The sequence below is a fragment of the Rana temporaria genome, chromosome 3, assembly GCF_905171775.1.
Source record: "Rana temporaria chromosome 3, aRanTem1.1, whole genome shotgun sequence".
Taxonomy (NCBI): Eukaryota; Metazoa; Chordata; class Amphibia; order Anura; family Ranidae; genus Rana; species Rana temporaria.
Genome location: NC_053491.1, coordinates 331001489 through 331024099, shown reverse-complemented (window position 1 = coordinate 331024099; position 22611 = coordinate 331001489). Strand labels below are relative to the sequence as shown.

Below are 22611 nucleotides of genomic sequence, written 5' to 3'. Positions count from 1 at the left end.
CCTGGGGCACAGCCAGGCCCAGGTCTGAGTCAGAGCTATCCCCTGAAGAAGGTGGGGGTGTTTTTTACCCCCCTTGGGCCCACACACAGCTTTCACCCTGGCAACAAATGATTCCAGGACCGCCGAAAAAGAGTCCACAGGAACCGCAGGTGCAGGGGCACCGGTTGCTACCACCGGAATGTCTGGGGAAGAAACGCCAGCTTCTGACGCCATGCTGACCTGCTCTAATGACAGCTTTAGGGACTACAGTCAAGCACAAGGTATACTGAAAACAAGGGGCCCACCCTCCTTGCTGCTACTGACCAGGGGACTCCCAGGGGACTCACCGCCCTGACAAGAACTGCTCAGCACCGTGTCCTGCTCTCTCTCTGTTAACACAGCGTGTGTCCTGGTGTCTCTGAGGTAAACTGCACTGTTCGTGCCACTCAGAAAGCAATTCCAGCACTAAAGGCCAAAACCTTTAGGGAAAAACCACACAAAAATGGCCGCCTCAGTAAAAAAAAGAGCGCAAGCTCCAAGAAATTGGCCGCCCGCTGTGTATATCTGCGCCACAGCGCGGCTACAAGAAAATGGCTGCCAGCCAAGTTTAGAAGAAAACCGGTGCTGAGAAACAATTAGGCGGATGAGAAGGCCGAAAATGCAGTGGCCCCTGAGCGGAAGCCCCTTCACACAGAGCGGACCAGACACCATCGCAGCCCCCAGCCAGGACAGCGAAAATACCCCAGGTACACCCCGGTCAGACACAGCAGGCCGGACGGGGGGGAAAGGAAAGGGAGGACAAGAGACCCCCTAATTGACCCCCCTAGGAAAGCCCAGCTGATCCATCCTGCCAAGACAGGAGGAAAAGTACTTACCCATCCCTGCGAGGACTGCTGGCGCGTTCCTGACAGAACCACTTCCGAGCAGCACGGAGTAGCTGTTGGCCACGACTCACTGTGACTCAGACATCAGTAGCCCGGTATGTGAGCCCCGGAGCAATAGCTCACTGGCCACCCTTGCAGCAAAACGGGGTATGTCGTGGCTGGCCCAGCGCGTGGCTAAGGCCTGCTCACGCTAGATGGCCGGACTGGGGAGACTACCAGGATCTATATTATCCAGCCTGTCACAGTTGATAGAAGATCTCAGGATCAAAAAATAAAAACTAAAAGTTCTTCAGGACCATGGGCCCAGAGGGAGCCAGGTCCTTCTCTACTAGGCAGAAAAGAACTGAGCTGCTCACTGCAGTGAGAGGGGTTATGACCAGAGGGACCGCCCCCTGGGCGGGGCTGTTCAGCTTTGCTAAAGATTACATGTTTTAACCATTAACATGTCTGCCTAGTCCTCGCCTGATAGACGGAAAATAACCCTCAAGAGTATAAGGAAGTTGTGTCAGTCCATTGTCAAAATCAAAACTGCTTTTTGCAGACCCCTAGATCTAAAAGAGCATTTAACGTTCACAGTGTGGTGGCAGCCCTAATGCAAAGGAGCATATATCATTTTCTCAGAGATGGGCTTCAGGCATTCAAAATGAGCATCTATAACATAAAATCAGTTGATAAAAGCACTTGAGAGGTTCAGAGAAGCTGGCATTGATATACACATTAGATACAAATATAATCAAATCTTACAGTTTTGAACGGTTTAAAATTGTCTGAAGATTCCAAAATTTCAATGATGTATAAGTGACTGGGCAGGCGCTTCCATATTCTTCCCTGAGAATCCATCAGATATTGCAGAATCAGGAGTTTAAACAGGAACTCTGGAATGCCACTGTTCACCTGTATTACACAAACACAAATATATCACACAATGAAATACTGCAGATCTGACAGCGATTGTTATTTGCCCTGAAAAAACATTTCCTATGCTAAATTAATTGTACATACTGGTCTTTGCCCTGTGTAAGCCTAGGTTCACAACGTAAGGGGTCCTGCATGCCGTGTTTGCATGGACTGCTGTACCTGTAGGAAATGCAGGTAAAAAGTTCCTGACCCTTTTGTAAAAATGCAGCCGCATGGAACTGCCTGGTGCTATGGGACTATTTGGCTTCAACTACCTGCAATTTCAGATGGGTGGGTGCGCCACTGAAAATTATTGGTACCTCTACACGTCTGAAAACGAGAAGAATGTGCCTGTTAACCATATTAACCACTTGCCGACCTGCTCACAATAAATGTACTGAGAGCAGGTGGCACAGGCAAGCATGGTGACGTACTGGTACACTAGCACGCACAATCCTGTGACCGCTTTTTCTACCGTACACAACGAATCACAGTGCTTGGTATGCAGCAACTTACAATCATAGCGATCACATGATATTATGTAAGCAAACTGTCACGAATGGCTTGCTTACTGTTGTGATGTTGTGATTGACCCACAACTATCACATGGTACCTGGTACCCTTTACCATGTGATTAGCTGTAGCCAATGACAGCATGTCAACAATAAGCAAGCTGTCATGAATGGAAAGCCATTCATGACAGTTTAAACTATTGTGTGCAACAGTGATTATCACTGTTATAAGCAGTAACAGGGTAAAAAAAAAAAAAAAAATGATCACCCGCCCAGAGTAGTACAGTGTCACTATGGTGACACTGTACTACTGTGATGAAAGTATGTAAAAAAACTAAAAAAACATTATTTCTTTTTTTTTTACATACAGTGGGTGACCGCGATATTGTGTCAATCTCGCTCCCTTTCTCGGCGAGATTGACCACCTACGAGCCCCATCGCGGGAGCCAGCGCCGAGCTGGCTTGCCGCGATGGAGACAAAGCCGTCATAGAAGCGACGGGAGATCCAACTTGGATTCCCGCCAATTCTAGCCGGCGTTTGGTATGCATTCTGAGATGGAGAACTCCACGCCAATTTTTAAATAAAAAACCGGCATGGGTTCCCCCCCAGGGGCATACCAGGCCCTTAGGTCTGGTATGGGTTGTAGGGAGACCCCCTACGCCGAAAAAACGGTGTAGGGGTCCCCCTACAATCCATACCAGACCCGTATCCAAAGCACGCTACCTGGCCGGCCAGGAAAGGAGTGGGGACGAGCGAGCGCCCCCCCTCCTGAGCCGTACCAGGCCGCATGCCCTCAACATGGGGGGGGGGGGTTGGGTGCTCTGGGGCAGGGGGGCGCACTGCGGGGCCCCCCTACCCCAGAGCACCCTGTCCCCATGTTGATAAGGACAGAGCCTCTTCCCGACAACCCTGGCCGTTGGTTGTCAGGGTCTGCGGGCGGGGGGCTTATCGGAATCTGGGAGCCCCCTCAAATAAGGGGGCACCCAGATAACGGCCCCCCACCCTAAGTGAATGGATATGGGGTACATCGTACCCCTACCCATTCACCTGGAGGCAAAGTGTTAAAGTTAATAAACACACGACACAAGGGTTTTTAAAATAATTTATTTGTCTGCTCCGGAGGCCCCCCCTGTCTTCTTTAGCTCTTTCAGCAGGGGGGGCTTCTTCTTCCGCTATCCGGGGGGTCTTCTCCGCTATCCGGGGGTCTTCTCCACTCTCCGGGGGTCTTCTTCTATGTTCGCCGCTCTCCGCTGTTGACTCGGTGCACCCCGGTTCTTCCTCCCGCTGTCCGGTGCCTTATCCTTCAGGGCTGGCCGCCGCTATACTAGCGGTGGCCAGTCCGCTCTTCTGTGACGTCATCTTCTTCACTTCTCTTCTTTTGCCTTCTCCCGATGTTGACACAACGCTTCTTCTCGCTGCAATGACGGGTGCGCGGCTTGCATCCGACTTATATGGGCCTCACAGTCCCATCATGCTCCGGTACCTACCCACGTGCTTATCACAATACGAGCACTGTATTTCGTAAAATCCTAACTCGGTTTGTCTCACAAAAGGAGCAGGTTTCAGGTCAAAGCAGAGTGAACTACTGCGTTTGGCATGAGGTGGGGGGTGCCGGAGCCTTTCTGGTCATTTCCGAGGCTCTCTGGTGCCCCCCACCTCTGGCCGCATGCGGTATTGCATGCCATTGATGTCAATGTGAAAATATTATTTTCGTTTCCATTGACTTTAATTAGGAAACTCTCTTTGATATGCGAGTACTTTGCATTACGAGCATTCTTCTGGAATGGATTATGCTCGTAATCCAAGGTTCCACTGTATAGGGATTCCTTCTTTATGAGGATCCCATTGCTTTTACCCTGCTATATGAGACCCTGTAGCTCACTCTTGTACAAAAATTCTGGGTCATTATTAAGTACTTGGTAGGTGGATCGGTCAGCCAATAATCTGTCCATTTCCCCCTTATAAAAAGCTTTACTCATGACAACAAGCCCACCCCTCGTCTGCAAGGCAGACAACAACATCCTTATTAAGAATGCATCTTTGCACAGTAAGCACACACATTCATCATGGCACAATGAGAATGCACGCATGCACACCCACTGTGGTCCCTAGCACAGACACATCACATGCACATCTAATTGGATTGGACCCTAGAAAACCACGCCACGGCTCCAATTATGTCACTGTGCATTCATACACCTTTCATACGGACCTGGGATCACTTCTCCCTGGTCCTGGGAATCCCTAATCCACCAAAACTGAGGGTGACACCCTTTTTCACCAGGAATGTCACCCCACATTCATACATCATTCACACACAAAAAACAAATCAGAATCACAAAAAAAAAATCTGTAAAAAAAAATAAAAAAAAGTACACCCAAAATCTCAATGGCGGCGGCGTGAGCTACGCCTGGGCCGGCCACGGCCACGGGCCCTCAGGGGAGACTCATGGGGGGGGGTAGGCAAGGAAAGGAGGAGACTCATGGGGGGGTGAGCAGGGGAAGGAGGAGACTCATGGGGGGGGTGAGCAGGGGAAGGAGGAGACTCATGGGGGGGTGAGCAGGGGAAGGAGGAGCCTCCCCGGGTGACTGCCCACCTGCTGGCCTGCCCTCCAAGGCCACGGCGATCCTGTTGAGGCCCAGAGTGAGGGCTGCCGTATTGGCCTGGACAGCCTGGGTGTTGTCCTGGACAGCCTGGGTCAGGGCAGTCACCTCAAGGGCCACGCCTGTTGTGGCGGCCTGCAGCTCAGAAAAACAATTAATAAAAGCTAATGAATTTGTGCTGACGTCACTCACTGAATCATTGATGGAGGCCAGGCTCTCCTCTATCTGGGCCAAAGTCCGGGTGACCTGACCCAGATGGCGGGTCTGAAGGGCCTGGTCCCTCTGCAGATTTGCAGGCAGGAACTCGGCCACCCCCCTGGTCTTTTGGGTGGCCTTCCTGCCTGCAGTTGAGGCTTGTGGCCTGGGAGGAGGGGAGCCCCCTGGGGGGGCAGCCCTGTTGGGGGAGGAGTGGGAGGGACTACCCATGATGGTGGCCTGACTGCCTCCAGATGAGGTTTGTGGCTTGGGAGCAGGGGATCCCCCTGGGGGGGGCCTGTTGGTGGAGGAGTGGGAGGGACTACCCATGATGGTGGCCTGACTGCTGTCAGGCGCAAGGGAATCCTGATCCCAACACAACATAACTTCTCGGGCAAGCTCCATCGGATCATCCTCAACCCCCCCCCTCATCCTCCTCCCCCTGAACCTCCTCATGAGGGGAGTTGTGGCCACTCCCCTCCCCTGAGGACTCTGGCCTTTCTTGGGGCTCCTCAGCAGCCTGTTGTCCTGGGGGTGGTGCAGCCTGGCCTGATGGCCCAGCAACCTTCTGGCCTGATGGGCCAGCAATCTCCTGGCCATCTGTGGAGGACACAAAACATACACAGGTTGGAGGATCCACACACTTGGCACATATTCCCTTCCCCCACCCACACATGCTACTCACCAGATGGAAATCCGAAAAAACTTACCTGTCCTCACAGGATCATCAGATTCAAAGCCAGGCAGGCCCACCACTTGCTAGCTGTGGAAGCAACGGGCCACCGCAAGTTCCTCCTCAGTCCACCTTACGGGGCAAGGTGGGCCTCCTCCAGTGCCCCTGGCATGGGCTGCTTGCTTGGCCATCTTGTCCCGGACCAAACTCCTCAGATCGTTGATCTTCTTCTGAATCCCACTGGGGGTCCTTGTCTCCCCCCCCCCCTCCGCATTGATCCGATCAGTAATCTCTCAGATTATTGCCCTCTTCCTGGCCGGAGGGACGTCCCGGCTGTCAGGGCCATGCAAAAATCTCCCAAATTGGGTGATAGCCCTGGCCAGCAAGTGCTTCTCTCGCACCGAGAAGTTTCATTTTCTTCTCTTAGGTGCCATCTCAACAAACAGACACTAAATTCAAACAGAACAAACAAACACAAAAACACACAGAACAAACAGACAAAAAGACACAGAACAGACAGCCAAAAAGACACAGAACAGACAGCCAAAAAGACACAGAACAGACACACACAAAAATCAGACAGCAAAAACACAAGCAGACAGCTAATACAAATTCAAACAAAAAACACAGAAGAAACAGACACAAAAAACACTCCGAAAATACACACACCTTGTCACGGTCTGGGGTCAGGCTCAGAGGCCAGTAGCTATAGCAGCAGAGCAGGTCACCCTGGCTGATGACACAGGGTCACCTGAGGTGCGGAATCTAAGCGCTAACCGGTGTTCACCAGAGCTTCTGAAGGTGAAGATGGATTTTGCTGCGTGTTAGCGCCAGGTCGCGGTCCTCAGGATTGCCCCACCAGGAGGTGAGAAAGCCGGGGTACAATAGCAGATAAGCAGGTAAGGATCAAACAGAAGCGTAGTCGATAACAAGCCAAGGGGTCGGCAATGAGTATTTGTAGGTTGGGATCAGGCAGAAGCGTAGTCGATAACAAGCCAAGGGGTCGGTAATGAGTATTTGTAGGTTGGGATCAGGCAGAAGCGTAGTCGATAACAAGCCAAGGGTCGATAACGAGCAGTAGCAAATATGGACGGCAGCAGGGAAGACAGGAGCAAGATACAGGCTGGAGATAGCACAATATTCTGGCAAGGAGGAAGTGCAGAGACATGGCTTATATCAGGAAGTTCGTGGGAGGAGCAAGGGGTTCAAGGTTCAAGACACAAGGCAGGAATGTTCAATGGATCAGATGGGTTTGTCCAGCAGATAAGACAGGAAGCTGTCCAGCATCCCAGATAGCTCAGTGAGAAGGTTCACTGCCAGACACAGCTGAGGTCCCAGGTTCAAATCCAGGTCCTGACAGTACTCTCCTCCTCCCAGGACGTCCACTGGACGTCTTAGGGCCTGGTTTGTGAGGGAACCTCTGGTGGAATTCTCTTGTTAATCTAGGAGCATGAACGTTCTGCTCAGGCTCCCAAGAATTTTCTTCTGTCCCGTATCCTTCCCATTGAACCAGATATTGCAATTTGTTCCTATAGATCCTGGAATCAAGAATTTTCTCCACCACGTATTCTTCTTCACCCTGTACCTCAACAGGTGGAGGGGGTGGAAGTGTTCTTCCAGAAAAAGTATTTTCGTGAAAAGGTTTAAGTAGCGAAATGTGAAACACAGGGTGAATCTTCATACTTGCTGGAAGTTTTAGGCGAAAGGCAACTGGGTTGATCTGGGCCAAGATCTGGAAAGGTCCCACAAACTTTTGTCCCAACTTTGCAGATGGAACATGAACCTTCAGATTTTTAGTAGATAACCAAACTTGATCACCCACATGAAAGGTAGGAAGTGCTCTGCGATGTCTATCTGCAGCCTTCTTGTAACTTTCCTGAGCTTCCCTCAAAGTCTCGATCAATTTTCCCTGGATCTCCTGTAAAGCAGTTAATCTGTTGGTAACAGCATGAATTGGAGTTGAGATAGGGAGATCAGGGATAAAAGCTGGATGAAGCCCGGTATTTAGGAAAAAAGGGGTCTGAGAGGTGGAGCTATGTTTAGAATTGTTATAAGCAAACTCCGCTGTAGGAAGATAGTCCACCCAGTCATCCTGAAGATAACTTACAAAACATCGGAGGTACTGCTCTAACGTTTGATTGGTCCTCTCGGTCTGACCATTAGACTGAGGATGAAAAGCAGAAGATAGATTAATTGTTACTCCTAAAGCTGAGCAAAAGCTTTTCCAAAACTTTGAAGTGAACTGTACTCCTCGGTCAGAAACTACATCTTCTGGAATTCCATGTAGTCTAAAGACTTCTCGAACCATCAACTCTGCAGTTTGTTCTGCAGAGGGTACCCCCTTCACTGGTATGAAGTGAGCCATCTTAGTGAAGCGGTCAGTAACAACCAAGATAGTGGTCATTTCTTTAGACAACCACAAAGTCCATAGAAATTGATCCCCATGGTCTTGATGGGACAGGGAGTGGCTGGAGCAACCCCAAAGGAGTAGCTCGGGGTGTCTTATTGCGAGCACAGACCAGGCACGAGGCTACATAACTTTTGACATCTCTTTTGTACCCAGACCACCAAAAGGAATGGGATAAAAGTTCCTCCGTCTTAGAAACTGAACCAACTTGAGGACTTCAACCCGAGTAACTTCAGGTACATAGAGGCGATGTGCTTGAGTCCAGAAGCCATTCTTGTAATCAAGGATGATGTTCATAGGAGGATCTTTGAGGAGTGGGTCATTCTCGTACCCTTCCTTGAGAAGACTCAAGAATGCTTTAGAACTTGTGACACCTAGAAAGTTATTTTGAGGCAGGACTGTGTATTCAGAGTTGTCTTCCTGGAGAGGCCCAGACAACATTCGTGATAAGGCATCAGCCTTACCATTCCTTGACCCAGGTCGATATGAGATAATAAAATTGAACCTGGAAAAGAACAATGACCAACGTGCTTGTCTAGAAGACAATCTCTTGGCAGAACGAATGAATTCCAGATTCTTATGATCTGTGAGAACGGTTACAGGATCCTTAGCGCCTTCCAGCAAATGCCTCCATTCAGAAAATGCTTCTTTAATTGCTAGCAACTCCTTATTCCCAATGTCATAATTTATTTCGGCTGAAGACATTAAACGAGAAAAGTAAGCACAAGGATGTAGCTGCATCTTTTCACCATGTCGTTGGGAGAGGATAGCTCCCACGGCAGAGTTTGAAGCATCCACTTCCACTATAAAAGGTAATTCAGGATTGGGATGTACCAATACTGGTGCAGAAGTAAAAAGAGTTTTTAACTTTCCAAAAGCAGCCTGTGCCTCAGATGACCACACAAAGGGCACCCTTTCTTTGTTAGCTGGGTAATTGGAGCTATCACCTTAGAGAAGTTCCTTTTAAATTTTCTGTAAAAGTTGGCAAACCCGACAAATCGTTGGATTTCCTTAATGTTTCCGGGGGCAGGCCAATCTACCACTGCTTTAATCTTCTCAGGATCCATGCCCACTCCATATGGAGAAATAATATACCCTAAGAACTGGATCTGGGTTTGTTCAAACTCACATTTCTCCAATTTGATGTAAAGTCGATTCTGCCTTAATCTTTCAAAGACAATGCAAACATGCTTGCGGTGCTCTTCCAGGTTATCAGAAAAGATAAGGATGTCATCCAGATAAGCAATGACAAATTGGTCCAACAGATCTCGAAAAACAAACCGTTGTTCACCAGAGCTTCTGAAGGTGAAGATGGATTTTGCTGCATGTAAGCGCCAGGTCGCGGTCCTCAGGATTGCCCCACCAGGAGGTGAGAAAGCCGGGGTACAATAGCAGATAAGCAGGTAAGGATCAAACAGAAGCGTAGTCGATAACAAGCCAAGGGGTCGGTAATGAGTATTTGTAGGTTGGGATCAGGCAGAAGCGTAGTCGATAACAAGCCAAGGGGTCGGTAATGAGTATTTGTAGGTTGGGATCAGGCAGAAGCGTAGTCGATAACAAGCCAAGGGTCGATAACGAGCAGTAGCAAATATGGACGGCAGCAGGGAAGACAGGAGCAAGATACAGGCTGGAGATAGCACAATATTCTGGCAAGGAGGAAGTGCAGAGACATGGCTTATATCAGGAAGTTCGTGGGAGGAGCAAGGAGTTCAAGGTTCAAGACAATCAAGACACAAGGCAGGAATGTTCAATGGATCAGATGGGTTTGTCCAGCAGATAAGACAGGAAGCTGTCCAGCATCCCAGATAGCTCAGTGAGAAGGTTCACTGCCAGACACAGCTGAGGTCCCAGGTTCAAATCCAGGTCCTGACACACCTACTACAACCTCCTACTACAATAAATCTTTAATATAACACTACATTTACCAACAAACAGCCACAGACAACAGAGCAAAAGACACTTGCTTTAGGAAGGGAAACACAGGGATGTACTTTTGCAAGGGAAGTGTGTTTGTCTGGGGCTATTTAAGCACAGGGCGATTCTCAAACTAAGTATGCTTGGCCTTTTTCCTATCTCACTGATTGCGCCGAGCCGAGTTCTGCACATGCCCAGTGAGGTGCAGATTCGTGCGCGCATGCGCAGTACGGCCGGCCCTTCATTTGCATGGGGTCACGGCTCATTTCAATGGAGCACGCCCACTTCCTTCCCACTTGCAATAACCACGCCTTACGCCTCGGTATTTATGTTGCGCTGTTGCAAATTTGGGCGCAAATGCGCTGTGGATACGGCACTTACGTCACAAAATTAAGGCGCCGTAACTTAAATGATATACGTTTGGAGTAACTTAATTTGCGCCGCTCTACGTGAATCTGGGCCAAAGTTCTTGAAAACTTCTAGGTGTCTATGGTCATTTTTGGGTGGGTTAAAAACAGATTTATTGGCTAAGTTGGAGTAAACACCTAAGAGAGCTTCACGAACAGGTGATGGAAAAGATTCTCCTGGTTTGTAGAGAAAAGAACATTTGATATTTATGATTCTGACAAATTTTTGTAAACTAATATAACTTTGAAACATATTAAAATTACGAACTGGGGCGAACTGTTCCTCCTCAGACAGCTCTGAACCACTGATATTATAGATACCTGTTCTTATTATAGTCTTTGGCCCAGATTCACAAAGACTTACGATGGCGTATCTACAGATACGCCGTTGTAAGTCCGAATGGCCGCCGGCGTATCTATGCGGCTGATTCATAGAATCAGTTACGCATAGATTTGGCCAAGATACGAGCGGCGTAAGTCTCCTACGCCGTCGTATCTTGGGGTGCAATAATTACGCTGGCCGCTAGGTGGCGCTTCCTTGATTTCCGCATCGAAATGAGCAAGATACGCCGATTCACGAACGTACGTACGCCCGTCGCAATTAGTTACGCCATTTACGTAAGACTTACGCCGGCGTAAAGATAAAGCTGGTCTCTAGGTGGCGCGGCCCATGCAAAGTATGGACGTCGGAACAAGCGTATCTTTTTACGCCGTTTGCGTAAGTCGTACGTGAATAGGGCTGTGCGTAAGTTACGTTCACTTCACAGGCATTGAGCCGACGTATCTTTGGGCGTAAATACGACGTGATACTGAGCATGCGTGCGCATGCGCCGTTCGTTCGGCCATGCATCTACATGGGGTCAAGCCTCATTTAAATACAACACGCCCCCTACCAGCCTACTTTGAATTACGCGCACTTATGCCGGCCCATTTACGATACGCCACCGTAACTTAGGACGCAAGTGCTTTGTGAATACAGCACTTGCCTCTCTAAGTTGCGGCGGCGTAGCGTAAATACGATACGCTACGCCCGCGCATTGTAGATCGGCCGTATGTGAATCTAGGCCTTTGTCTTTTTTGTTCTCCCAGCTCTTCTTTCTCTCTTTCTCTTCTTTTGCCACCTTGTTTGTTTTCTGTGGGTGTCTGTCCCCATGGATCTTGCCAGTGGGATTGGCGCGACCCTATAAAACCTTCACCATGTAGTCTATTGTCATGAAATAAGGGTGTAAACCGATTCTGAACCGGTAATATTGTTCATTGCCCCTAGGATACTTGTTCCCCCCTACCATATTGGCCATGACCATTATAATAGGAATTATCTTTATTAAGGGGACCATTAGGAGTGCGGCCTCTGAACGGTCGAGAGGTACCCCTATGTTCCTGCCAGTACCGTTGTTCCTGGGGAGGCATATGTGTGTATGAATTGCCTCTTCCTCTCCCACCTTTGGCTTCATTACCTCTGCCTCTATTGTTGGGATGCACCCATCCTCTGTTGGGAGGACCCCGAACAGAGGGGGCCCCTGAAGTATTGGTAGGTGTAGACAGGGGGGGGGGTAAGAGGAATCCAGGCAGGAGGCATATTAACTGGCACAGGTTCTGCATTATGAACCTTAGATTGCCACTTAAATATGTCACCTCAAGAATAATATATTTTGTTTTCTTCTTCTCCTGTGTTTCCTTATCCCATTAACCATTTTATTTTTACGTTCATCAAACAGTTTGGGAAAATCCGGTCACTCCTGAAATGGTTCTATTTTATTTTTAAGGTCAACAATTTGTTTATCTAATAATTTCACTTTCCTTTGCTTCTTAACTAATAACAGATCAAGCAACTCCTCACCTTTTTTATTAAAAAAGTTTTGCCATTCAAGTATGGACTCATTGGGCCAGATTCAGGTATAATCTTTAGGCAGGCATAGCGTATATCAGATACACTATGCCGCCGTAAGTTTGAGCAGCAAGTTGTGTATTCACATAGTACTTGCGCTTAAACTTACGGCGGCGCAGTGTAACTGGGCCGGCGTAAGCCCGCCCAATTCAAAATAGGCTGGCTGGGGGCGTGTACTATGTAAAATAGTAGTGACCCCAAGTTTTTGACGTTTTTAACGAACGGCGCATGCGCCGTCCGTGGACATATCTCAGTGCGCATGCTCCAAATGACATCCGCAAATCGTCATGCTTTCGACGTGAACGTAAATTACGTCCAGCCCTATTCGCGAATGACTTACGCAAACGACGTAAAAAATTCAAATTTTGTCGCGGGAACGACGGCCATACTTAACATTGGCTGCGTCTCATAGACCCTGGGGTAACTTTACGCCAGAAAAAGCCTAACGTAAACGACGTAAAAAAATGCGCCGGGTGGACGTACGTTTGTGAATCAGCGTATCTACCTAATTTGCATATTCTACGCTGAAATCGACGGAAGCGCCACCTAGCGGCCATCGTAAATATGCAGCCTAAGATACGACGGAGTAAGAGACTTACGCCGGTCGGATCTTAGGGAAATCTATGCGCAACTGATTCTAAGAATCAGGCGCATAGATACGACGGCGCCCAATTGGACTTAGGACGGCGTATCTGGAGATACGCCGTCGTAAGTCTCTGTGAATCTGGCCCATTATCTACAAGTCCATCATTAGGTGGAAGGTTCCACCTTAATCTCCTCCTAGGGACTAATTTGCATTTAGTATACTGCTCAAAAGATGCAATATCCCACCACGCTTTGATTTTCTTTTCAAAACCATAACCCAACTTCTTAAAACATACAGATAAATCATCTGGCTTATTGGGAGATGGTGTGTCTGAAAAAACTTTGTTCAATCTGACCTCCCTGTGTTCCAAAAAATGGAAAACATCCCTTGTGCTGCTAAAAGAAATCTGATTGGTAGACCATATAAATAAAAGAATCAAGCAGACACAATATATAAACGAACAATGAAAATTGCAGATGGTCAGACACGCTTGTTACCACACATGGGGTATAAATGATGAATCAATCCGGCAGTGATGCAGGCAAGGATGTAATCATGAGATAAATTGGATATGTGGGAATAAAAAATTAAGGCAATCTAAGTGCTCTCTGTTCACCCAGTGGTCCATCCTATCTGGTAAGAATGTATACTTTTGAAGGTGGAGGATTTGTCACTTTGAATATCCAGTATTAGTTGAAGATCCTTCCTTATGTGGTGTTTTTATCTTACATTGCTTCATACCGATTTCACTGAAAAGTGTATGGACTCATTTACATTTCGCTGCACCATTCTATACTTTTTCTATGTTATACTACCGTAATAGGTGGTCACTGCTCTCTGGTAAGGGCACATGTTGATTTCTGGTGGTGGTCTCACCACTGGTGGAGGAAGTTGGTGTCACAACAGTCAAAATTCACTTATTTATGTCACGTTTGTGACTCTTTGGACTCACCTGTTTAATTTTCATCTTACTATTTGAGTTTTATTTAGCGCAACATATTTTTTATTCATATCAGATAACATGGATCACAGGATCAGTGGCAGAGGTGGAAGTGGTGGTGAGATGAGTGTGATCAGTCCACTGATGGTGTGGAGGGGATTGGATTAGCAGCAGCAATTGAGGGATGGGATCAGTAGCAGCGGTGGTAATGGGGATGGGATCAGTTCACTGAGGGTGGTGGGGGTATGGGATCAGTGGCAGCGGTGGTGGTGAGGGGGGTGGGGGAATTAGTGGCAGCCATGGTGGTGGGGGAGGGATCAGTCCACTTAGGGTGGTAGGGGAGGGATAGGGATGACATCAGTAGCGGCAGTGGGATAGGTATGTCATCAGTGACAGTGGGGGTGTTGAGGATAGGAATGACATCAGTGGGGGTGTTGAGGATAGGAATGACATCAGTGGCAGGCTAGGAATGACATCAGTGGTGGCGGTGGGATAGGAATGGCATCAGTGGTGGTGGGGATAGGGATGACATCAGTGGCGGTGGTGGGATAGGAATGACATCAGTGGCGGTGGGGAGATAGTAATGACATCAGTGGCAGGCTAGGAATGACATCAGTGGTGTCGGTGGGATAGGAATGACATCAGTGGCGGTGGTGGGATAGTAATTACTTCAGTGGCAGGCTAGGAATGACATCAGTGGCGGTGGTGGTATAGTAATGACTTCAGTGGCAGGCTAGGAATGACATCAGTGGTGGCGGTGAGATAGGAATGAGATCAGTGGCGGTGGTGGTGGGGTAAGGGATGACATTAGTGGCGGTGGTGGGATAGGAATGACATCAGTGGCAGGCTAGGAATGACATCAGTGGTGGCGGTGGGATAGGAATTGCATCAGTGGCGGTGGTGGTGGGGATAGGGATGACATCAGTGGTGGCCATGGGAAAGGGATGACATCAGTGGCGGTGGTGGGATATGGATGACAAAAGTGATCATTTGATCCCCATCAAAATCTCTATGGTAAACTTCTGGCGGCGATCGATTCATTCTCCGGCTCACCAATTGAACGGGAGAAGCATCGAAGGGCGGCGGGGAGACGTTCCCCCCCGCTGCCTGTAAGAACAATCAAACGCCTGAACTGCCGCTATGATTGTTCTTACAGCGCACAGACTTGCCGGCAGATTTTTTTTAATATCTGGATGATGCCTGTAGCTGCAGGCATTATCCAGGTATCCCCACTCAAATTCCATGACGTCATATGATGTACCTTGGACGGGAAGTGGTTAAAGTGTTTTTAAACATCAGACATGAAATATGAACAATGAGCATCCCTCTATAGTGTATAATTGTCTCAGTTAAGAGCACTGTGTGTCATTTCTGTTTTTCATGTTCTCCTATCAGCGTAAATCACTTATGACAAGTTTTCCTGAGAGCAAGAGAAAAAAGGTGACAGAGGAGAAAGCTCCAGCTGATTGACAGCTTCAGCTCTGTTCCTGTGAAATGTGTGGAGGGGGGTGCGTCTCTTTCCTCCAATCAGCTCTCAGAGCTCTCCTTACTGAGCTCTGCAGAGTAACTTTAGCTTTCTGCCCCCTTTTTTCTGAACTCGCAGACAATCCAGCACTCCTGTCAGGGTTAATTGTCAGCAACCATAAAAACTACTTTGTCCGGTGTTCTCCATTGGCTGGGGAATGAGGTGTGACTAGCCTCTGAAACGCATTCTGATTGGTCAGTTCTACTCCAGGTTTTGACAGCTGTCATTTGGCTCCCTGCAGCTCGTGGTTCCAGCTCCCTCCCTACTGTCTTCACGGAGCTGTCTCTGCAGCAAGGACTATCCCACAAACCCATGTGGGATGCTTCACACAGCCCATCTGGGCACAGACAGACTTCCTTGATCACCCTCTGAGTTGAGTTTTTTATATACACTCATTAAACCGTTTTACACTATTGATCACCTGGCGCCTCACTCTCCTTCCCCTCTTCTATTCTTATAAATTACTCAAATGGCCCACATGTGGAATTCCCAGGAATATGGAGGAAACTAGCTATGACTGAGATGAAAAAAAAAATCAACATAGTCCTTTTTAATTCATTTTTAAAGGGTACCATTTTGGAAGGGTAAGTTTACTTTTGAAACACGCATATTTTTCTCCTCAATGTGAACAACCTGTTTGTCTCCCAGCTCCTGAGTGTGCAGCGTGAAGTCATGCAAAGAGGAAGGCAACTATCAAATTTCAGGTGACCTTTCACCATTTGATTCAAGCTGCAGACTTAGACACGGACAACCTAAGTACAGCTACTGTATGAAAGAACAAAGAACAACCATTATAATTTAGTAATGAAAGTTTAAATTCTTGCCTATGCCCAGACATAATTGGTCCTCTTTATATTGTTAAATCAAGAGATCAATAAGTGATGCTTTAAAAGTCTCACACAAAGGCATTTTTCTGGTCCCAGCACTAATAAATGTATCCACCACTATAATACAAGTTGTACACTGCTCAGATATCATTTTACTTACAGAAGATGTAATATCAATGTGGAATATTATAGGACGACTCTTAAATTTTCCATCTAGAAAAGGAAGCAAGGATTCCAATACTTTGTTCCCATCCACTTCTGGCTTAATGAGCCGAATTATTTTGAGAAGTGGCTTTTTACTTGAAAATCTTGACTCAAGTTTTTGGTAAAGCCTTTTCACATACAAAGATTTTCCTAGGGTAACAGGGACATTTAATATTGTTACAATGGTTTACACGTTTAACTATAGCCTATTTTAAGCTACAGTATATGTTGATTAATTAAAGAAACAACGTAAAAACGACATCATTTTTCTTAGAATTACCTGGTCCGCAGTCATGTTGCTCACTACTTAGCTTACAGTGCAGGCTGCAGAAAGGCTAAATGAAATTGATGCTATATAGACAGACACTGTCCTGTACCTGGAGTAAGAACTCACAAAGGCTCTGGCAAAGAGACTAAGGGCCCTTTCACACGGGGCGGATCAGTAATGATCTGCCTCCGTGTGTCCGTAAGCTCAGCAGGGATCGCTCTGTAAATCCCCGCTGAGCCAGCAGCTGACAGGGTGGTCCCCGCACACTGTGCAGGGACTGCCCTGTCTTTTCTCCGCTCTCCCCTATGGGGGGGATCGGATGAACATGGACCGTGTGTCCGTGTCTACCCGATCCGATGACGGAAGAAAAAATTGGGTTTTCTTCCGTCTGCAAAATCAGATCTTTGCGGAGGCGGGTGATTACTGGTGTCAGCGGATGTTTATCTGCTGACACCCGGAATCACATAGGGACCAATGTATGTCCCTTTTTCATCGGCAAACAGATGGATGAAAAAGCGGACATACGGTCCGCACGTCTGAAAGGGGCTTTATGCCTCGTGCACACGATCTGTTTTCCAGGCGGTCAAAAGTCTGCCGGGAAAACCGGGGGCAAAACCGAGAACCTGCTCGGTTGCTTTTCCCCGTGTACACACGGCCGGTTTTCCCAACATGAAAACACTGCTATGGAGCATACACACGGCCGGTTTTCCTGACCAAATGCAAACATGGCAGTTTTCCCGTTTGGAAAACCAGTCGTGTGTACGAGGCATAATAGTTGTAAAGTAGTTTTCTATCCCTGGATACTTGCAGTGCTTTTTAGCCAGTTTTTCCATAATTTTTTTTTAAGGTTTAGAAGCTTATCAGTTGACATTTAAAGCAGAACCCAGGGAAAAAAAGTGGGGCTGGGCACGCACTGCATGGGTTAACTGCTTGTTTTGTCTAGGGGCGCACCGAAAGGATATACTGACCCGATCCTTCTACCCTCGTTCAGCGGTGGACTGTTCCTGCCATACTCACATCCAGAGCCAGTCTATGGGCTTGGTCACATCAAGAACCGTCCACCGCACAAGACCGCTAGTGTGACCAGTCTTGCAATCGGAGGATCGCGAATTAGGCAAGTATAGCTCCACTCTCCTCATCCAAATGAGCAGTTAACCCATGCAATGTGGGCACAGCCCCACTGCACTGGAAACTTTTTTTTTTGCTGGAATTCTTCTTTAAAGTAGAACTTTTGTCCTATTGTGTAGATTTCCATTCACTTCCTGCCCCATAGCCAAACAGGAAGTGAGAGGAAATCCTTCAAATTAAGGGAATTCACCAGAACTAGTGTCTCTATTGGAAGATTACCCCTCTTTTACTGTTCTAGTGACAACCTAAAATGTGAAATTTTCTTTTACTTTTAATGATAATTGTAAACAGGGGGCCAGATTCACAAATTGCTGTATAAAGTATGGCCGTCGTTATGAGGGGCAACCAATGTTAAGTATGGCCGTCGTTCCCGCATCGTAATTTAAAAATGTACATCGTTTGCGTAAGTCGTCCGTGAATGGCGCTGGACGCCATTTACGTTAACGTCGAAACCAATGACGTCCTTACGACGTCATTTAGCGCAATGCACGTCGAGAAATTTTAGGGACGGCGCATGCGCAGTACGATCGGCGCGGGAACGCGCCTAATTTAAATGATCCACGCCCCCTACCTGGATCATTTGAATTAGGCGGGCTTGCGCCGAAGGATTTACGCTACGCCGCCGCAACTTTACAGGCAAGTGCTTTGTGAATCAAGCACTTGCCCGTAAAACTTGCGGCCGCGTAGCGTAAACGAGATACGTTACGCCCGCATAGTTTTACGCCAGGATACGTGAATCTGGACCAGAATGTTCAAATGAAAGTTATACGCCTATATAAGGCTTGATGCACACTGGGCGTCAAATATGCTACTTTTAAGGGCATTTGATTTTTTCTGTCTCTAAACACTCTTCTTTACTCGGAAATGTGTCCTTGTACACTAAGCATTCCTTTAGGTGGGGAAGGTAGCCCATCGCATGAAGGAAGGGGCTCTCAACTAGGCTAGACCAGGGCCAGGAAAAGTGGAGATCAACATATATATTTAGCTGCCTACAGCTCTAAAACTGCTAATTGGTTTGACTCCAATTGTATCCTGTGTTTTTGTCTCCTAACCTCCCTGGCGGGATGATTATTTCAGAAAAAAGGTGATGAAAGCGGTACCATTATTTGCAAGGAAATTTGGCATTTTATATTGTAGGCCTGTAATTCTTAGGAATAACTCACTTAAATCTGACCAAACAAGAGTCTAGTAGACATCCCGGGTATGAAATTTTTTTAAAAACAAAATTATAAATTATAATATAATAAATAATTATAAATAATTATAACAAATAATAATATAATTATAATAAAAATTATTCAATAATGTAATCAACTCAAAATCACTGAAATTTGCTCAGTTGCAGAATTGTAGCTGTCGTTATTTTTATTTTTTTATGACGAATTTCCCCACAAATCGCTATCGCACAATTCTGCAAGTGATTATAATTTATTATCGCTGTTTTCTAGCTGCTCTAAAACCATTTTTGATATAAAGGGACACTTTTGGTTGCTATGGACAATCTACAGTTTACAGACAGAAAGAACAGTTTTTATTATATAAAAGAACATGTAGGATACTGGGCAGACCACTAGGGACAAGGGGGGTGTGTATTTTTTACATACAGTACTGTAATCTATAAGATTACAGTATACTGTATATGTAAGGTGTTTGTTTACCTTTTTGAATTTGGCACCGTTCTCTGCCCCTGTGCGTCGTAACGTCGCAGGGAACGGAGATCGGCGGCACACAGAGGCACTGTGTGAATCGAGCGAGGTCCCGCTTGCTCACACAGCGCGGTGGCATCGCTGGATCCAGGGACAAGGTAAGTAAACCATGCCTGTGGATTCTGCGAGGCGAGCCCGAGTCTGACTCGGGGTTACCGATCGCAGCAAAAAAATCTCACCCCGAGTCAGACTCAGGAATACCGCCAGGGGGGTTAATAGGGCAAGCATAAATTGCAAATTTTTGACCAGTTCGTTTAAAATCAGACACTCTTCCCAATTAGAACTATATGATTCATTGCTGACAGATTCAGAAGGCTCTTACAGTCCTTCTGAGCTAGGTAGTAGCATATTTTTTACGCCACATAACATTTCTGGGATGTTCAACCTTTCTTTATGAGAGTTTTAATAAGGATGTTTAAAGTATGACTGAAGAGTAGAGAGGGATTAGAAAACATGTCAGGTTTTAAGTGCATCCTGATCCGTACTAACACCTATAGTAAATATAGTGGGGCACATGGGCAACAGAGGCACCACAGAATCCACACAAAGAAATAGCCAGCACTCCTTAGAGAAATTAAACTGACAGAGGTTATAACCCTCCCTTACTCCTTGCTCCCCCCCCACTTTCCTTTCCTGTCAGGCTGCATACTTGGAAGGGTCTGTTACGGATATTGAGGGGGACCCCATGGCATTCTTTTTAAAATTTTGGAGTTAAAATCCATTCCACGCCCAAAGGGGTATGGATTGGTTGGGAGGGACCCCCACGCTGCTTTTTTTATTGCAATTATTTTTTTTCACATTCATCTGTCAGCGGGAAACCCCAATCACAGCTCATGACTCCCCGGTTCACTCCTCAACAACCAGCTATTTAAAGAAAAGAAAAGGCTGGGCACTGGAGTTTAGGAGGTGTCAATGTTTCTGCCAAAACACTGCTACTCTCGAACGTGCTGGGAGAGGGTTTTTCTCTTTCTGCCACTAAACTCTTCAGCCAAAAAAACACTGCTAAAAGCCTACATATGCGTGCATGATTGAAGGAAACATGCAGGGGAGTTTAGAGGCAGTTAAAAATAAAATAAAACATCTGATGACCAAAACAGCAGCTATCCAGTGTGCATGAGGCCTTATCCTCTCTTGAGAAGTGATAGGCAGGTACATAGCTTTGACAGACCACACTATCCCCTTGGTTTACTGCAGGAGAATAAATGTAGCTGGGTCCACTGCCTAGGTTGTCTTGTGGATTCTCTAGCTCTGTGTTTGATCCGAGTTTTTCCTTTTATAAACAGATCTCCGCTTATGACCCCCAAAGTTTACTACCATACTGTACCAATACAGGAAGATATAATACAGTCCAGAAAGCAGTATTATACTCAAAGTACAACTAAACACAAAAGGGCCAGATTCTCGTAGTTTGGCGTATTTTTGTGCGGGCGTAACGTAACCTATTTACGTTACGCCTCCGCAACTTAGACGGTCAAGTGCTGTATTCTCAAAGCACTTGCTCCGTAAGTTGCGGCAGCGTAGCGTACATAGGCCGGCGTAAGCCCGCCTAATTCAAATTTGGAACAGGGGGGCGTGTTTTATGTAAATAACTTGTGACCCGACGTGATTGACGTTTTTCACGAACGGCGCATGCGCCGTCCGTGGAATATCCCAGTGTGCATTGCTCTAAAGTACGCCGCAAGGACGTATTGGTTTCGACGTGAACGTAAATGACGTCCAGCCCCATTCACGGACGACTTACGCAAACAACGTAAAATATTCAAAATTCGACGCGGGAACAACGTCCATACTTAACATTGGTACGCCGCATGTACGCCACCATATAGCAGAGGTAACTATACGCCGGGAAAAGCCTAACGTAAACGGCGTATCTGTACTGCGTCGGCCGGGCGTACGTTCGTGAATTCGCGTATCTAGCTGATTTACATATTTCTAAGCGTGAATCAGCGTACACGCCCCTAGCGGCCAGCGTAAATATGCAGTTAAGATCCGACGGCGTAACAGACTTACGCCGGTCGGATCTAATAGAAATCTATGCGTAACTGATTCTAAGAATCAGGCGCATAGATACGACCGCCCAGACTCAGGCCCCGTACACACAAGAAGATCTATCCGCTGGTATTTATCCGCGGATCAGTTCCAGCGGATAGATCCTGTGGTGTGTACGGCCCAGCAGATATTTATCCGCGGATATTTTTCGGGCCGATGGATTTCCAGCGGATAAAAATTTCTTAGCATGCTAAGAAATCTATCCGCTGGAATCCTGTCCAGCGGATTGATCAGGTGGTCTGTACAGACTCACCGGATCAATCCGTCCGATCCCCTCCCTCGGATGCGTCGTAATGATTCGACGCATGCGTGGGAAGTCTTTACCTTCCAGCGTCGCGCACGTCGCCGCGTCATCATCGCGGCGACGGCGCAACACGTCACCGCGGATGGATTCCGCGCGGATTTTGATCTGATGGTTAGTACAACCATCAGATCAAAATCCGCCAGAGGATTTATCCGCGGGAACGGTCCGAAGGACCGTTTCCAGCGGATAATCCTCTCGTGTGTACAAGGCCTCAGAGATACGACGGCGTATCTGGAGATACGCCATCGTATCTCTTTTGAGAATCTGGCCCAAAATGTTTTTTTACGTTTTGGATAGAGCGGAGAGGGATTAGAATCCCTGACTGTTTTTTTCAGTCTGTGCCCTTGTTAAGGAGATTCTCTCCCACCCTCTAATTGTCCTGTTTACCATTATCATTGAACGTGAAAGTAAAGAAAATCCCAAATTTTGGGTTGTCCCCAGAAAAACAGAGGGGAAATCTTCTAATGGGGACACTAATCCTGGTGACCTGGGGGTTCCTATGGATTCCTTTAATTTGCAGGGATTTCCTCTCACTTCCTGGTTGGCTATGGAACAGGAAGCAAAGGAAAATCTCTGAAATGGGACACAAATAGCGGGAAAAAAAATCTGACAGGTGTTATAACCCTACCTTGCGCTATCCAAAATAAACAAAAAAATAAAAGTTTTGTCTTTAGTTCTTCTTTAAATGCATGAGCTGCAAGACCAGGTTGTAC

At 47.0% G+C, this 22611-nt stretch overlaps 1 protein-coding gene across 5 annotated transcripts in view; it reads right to left on the bottom strand.

Annotated features, from left to right (window-relative positions):
- Window positions 1-22611, bottom strand: part of RNF213 (ring finger protein 213) — a 520350-nt gene that overhangs the window by 177295 nt on the left and 320444 nt on the right. For all 5 annotated transcript variants that reach the window (XM_040345008.1, XM_040345007.1, XM_040345006.1 and 2 more), the window contains 2 exons: window positions 16400-16593; window positions 1608-1757 (listed from right to left, as the gene is read on the bottom strand). In XM_040345008.1, the coding sequence (XP_040200942.1) occupies window positions 1608-1757; window positions 16400-16593 (344 nt within the window). The remainder of the gene's footprint in view (window positions 1-1607; window positions 1758-16399; window positions 16594-22611) is intronic.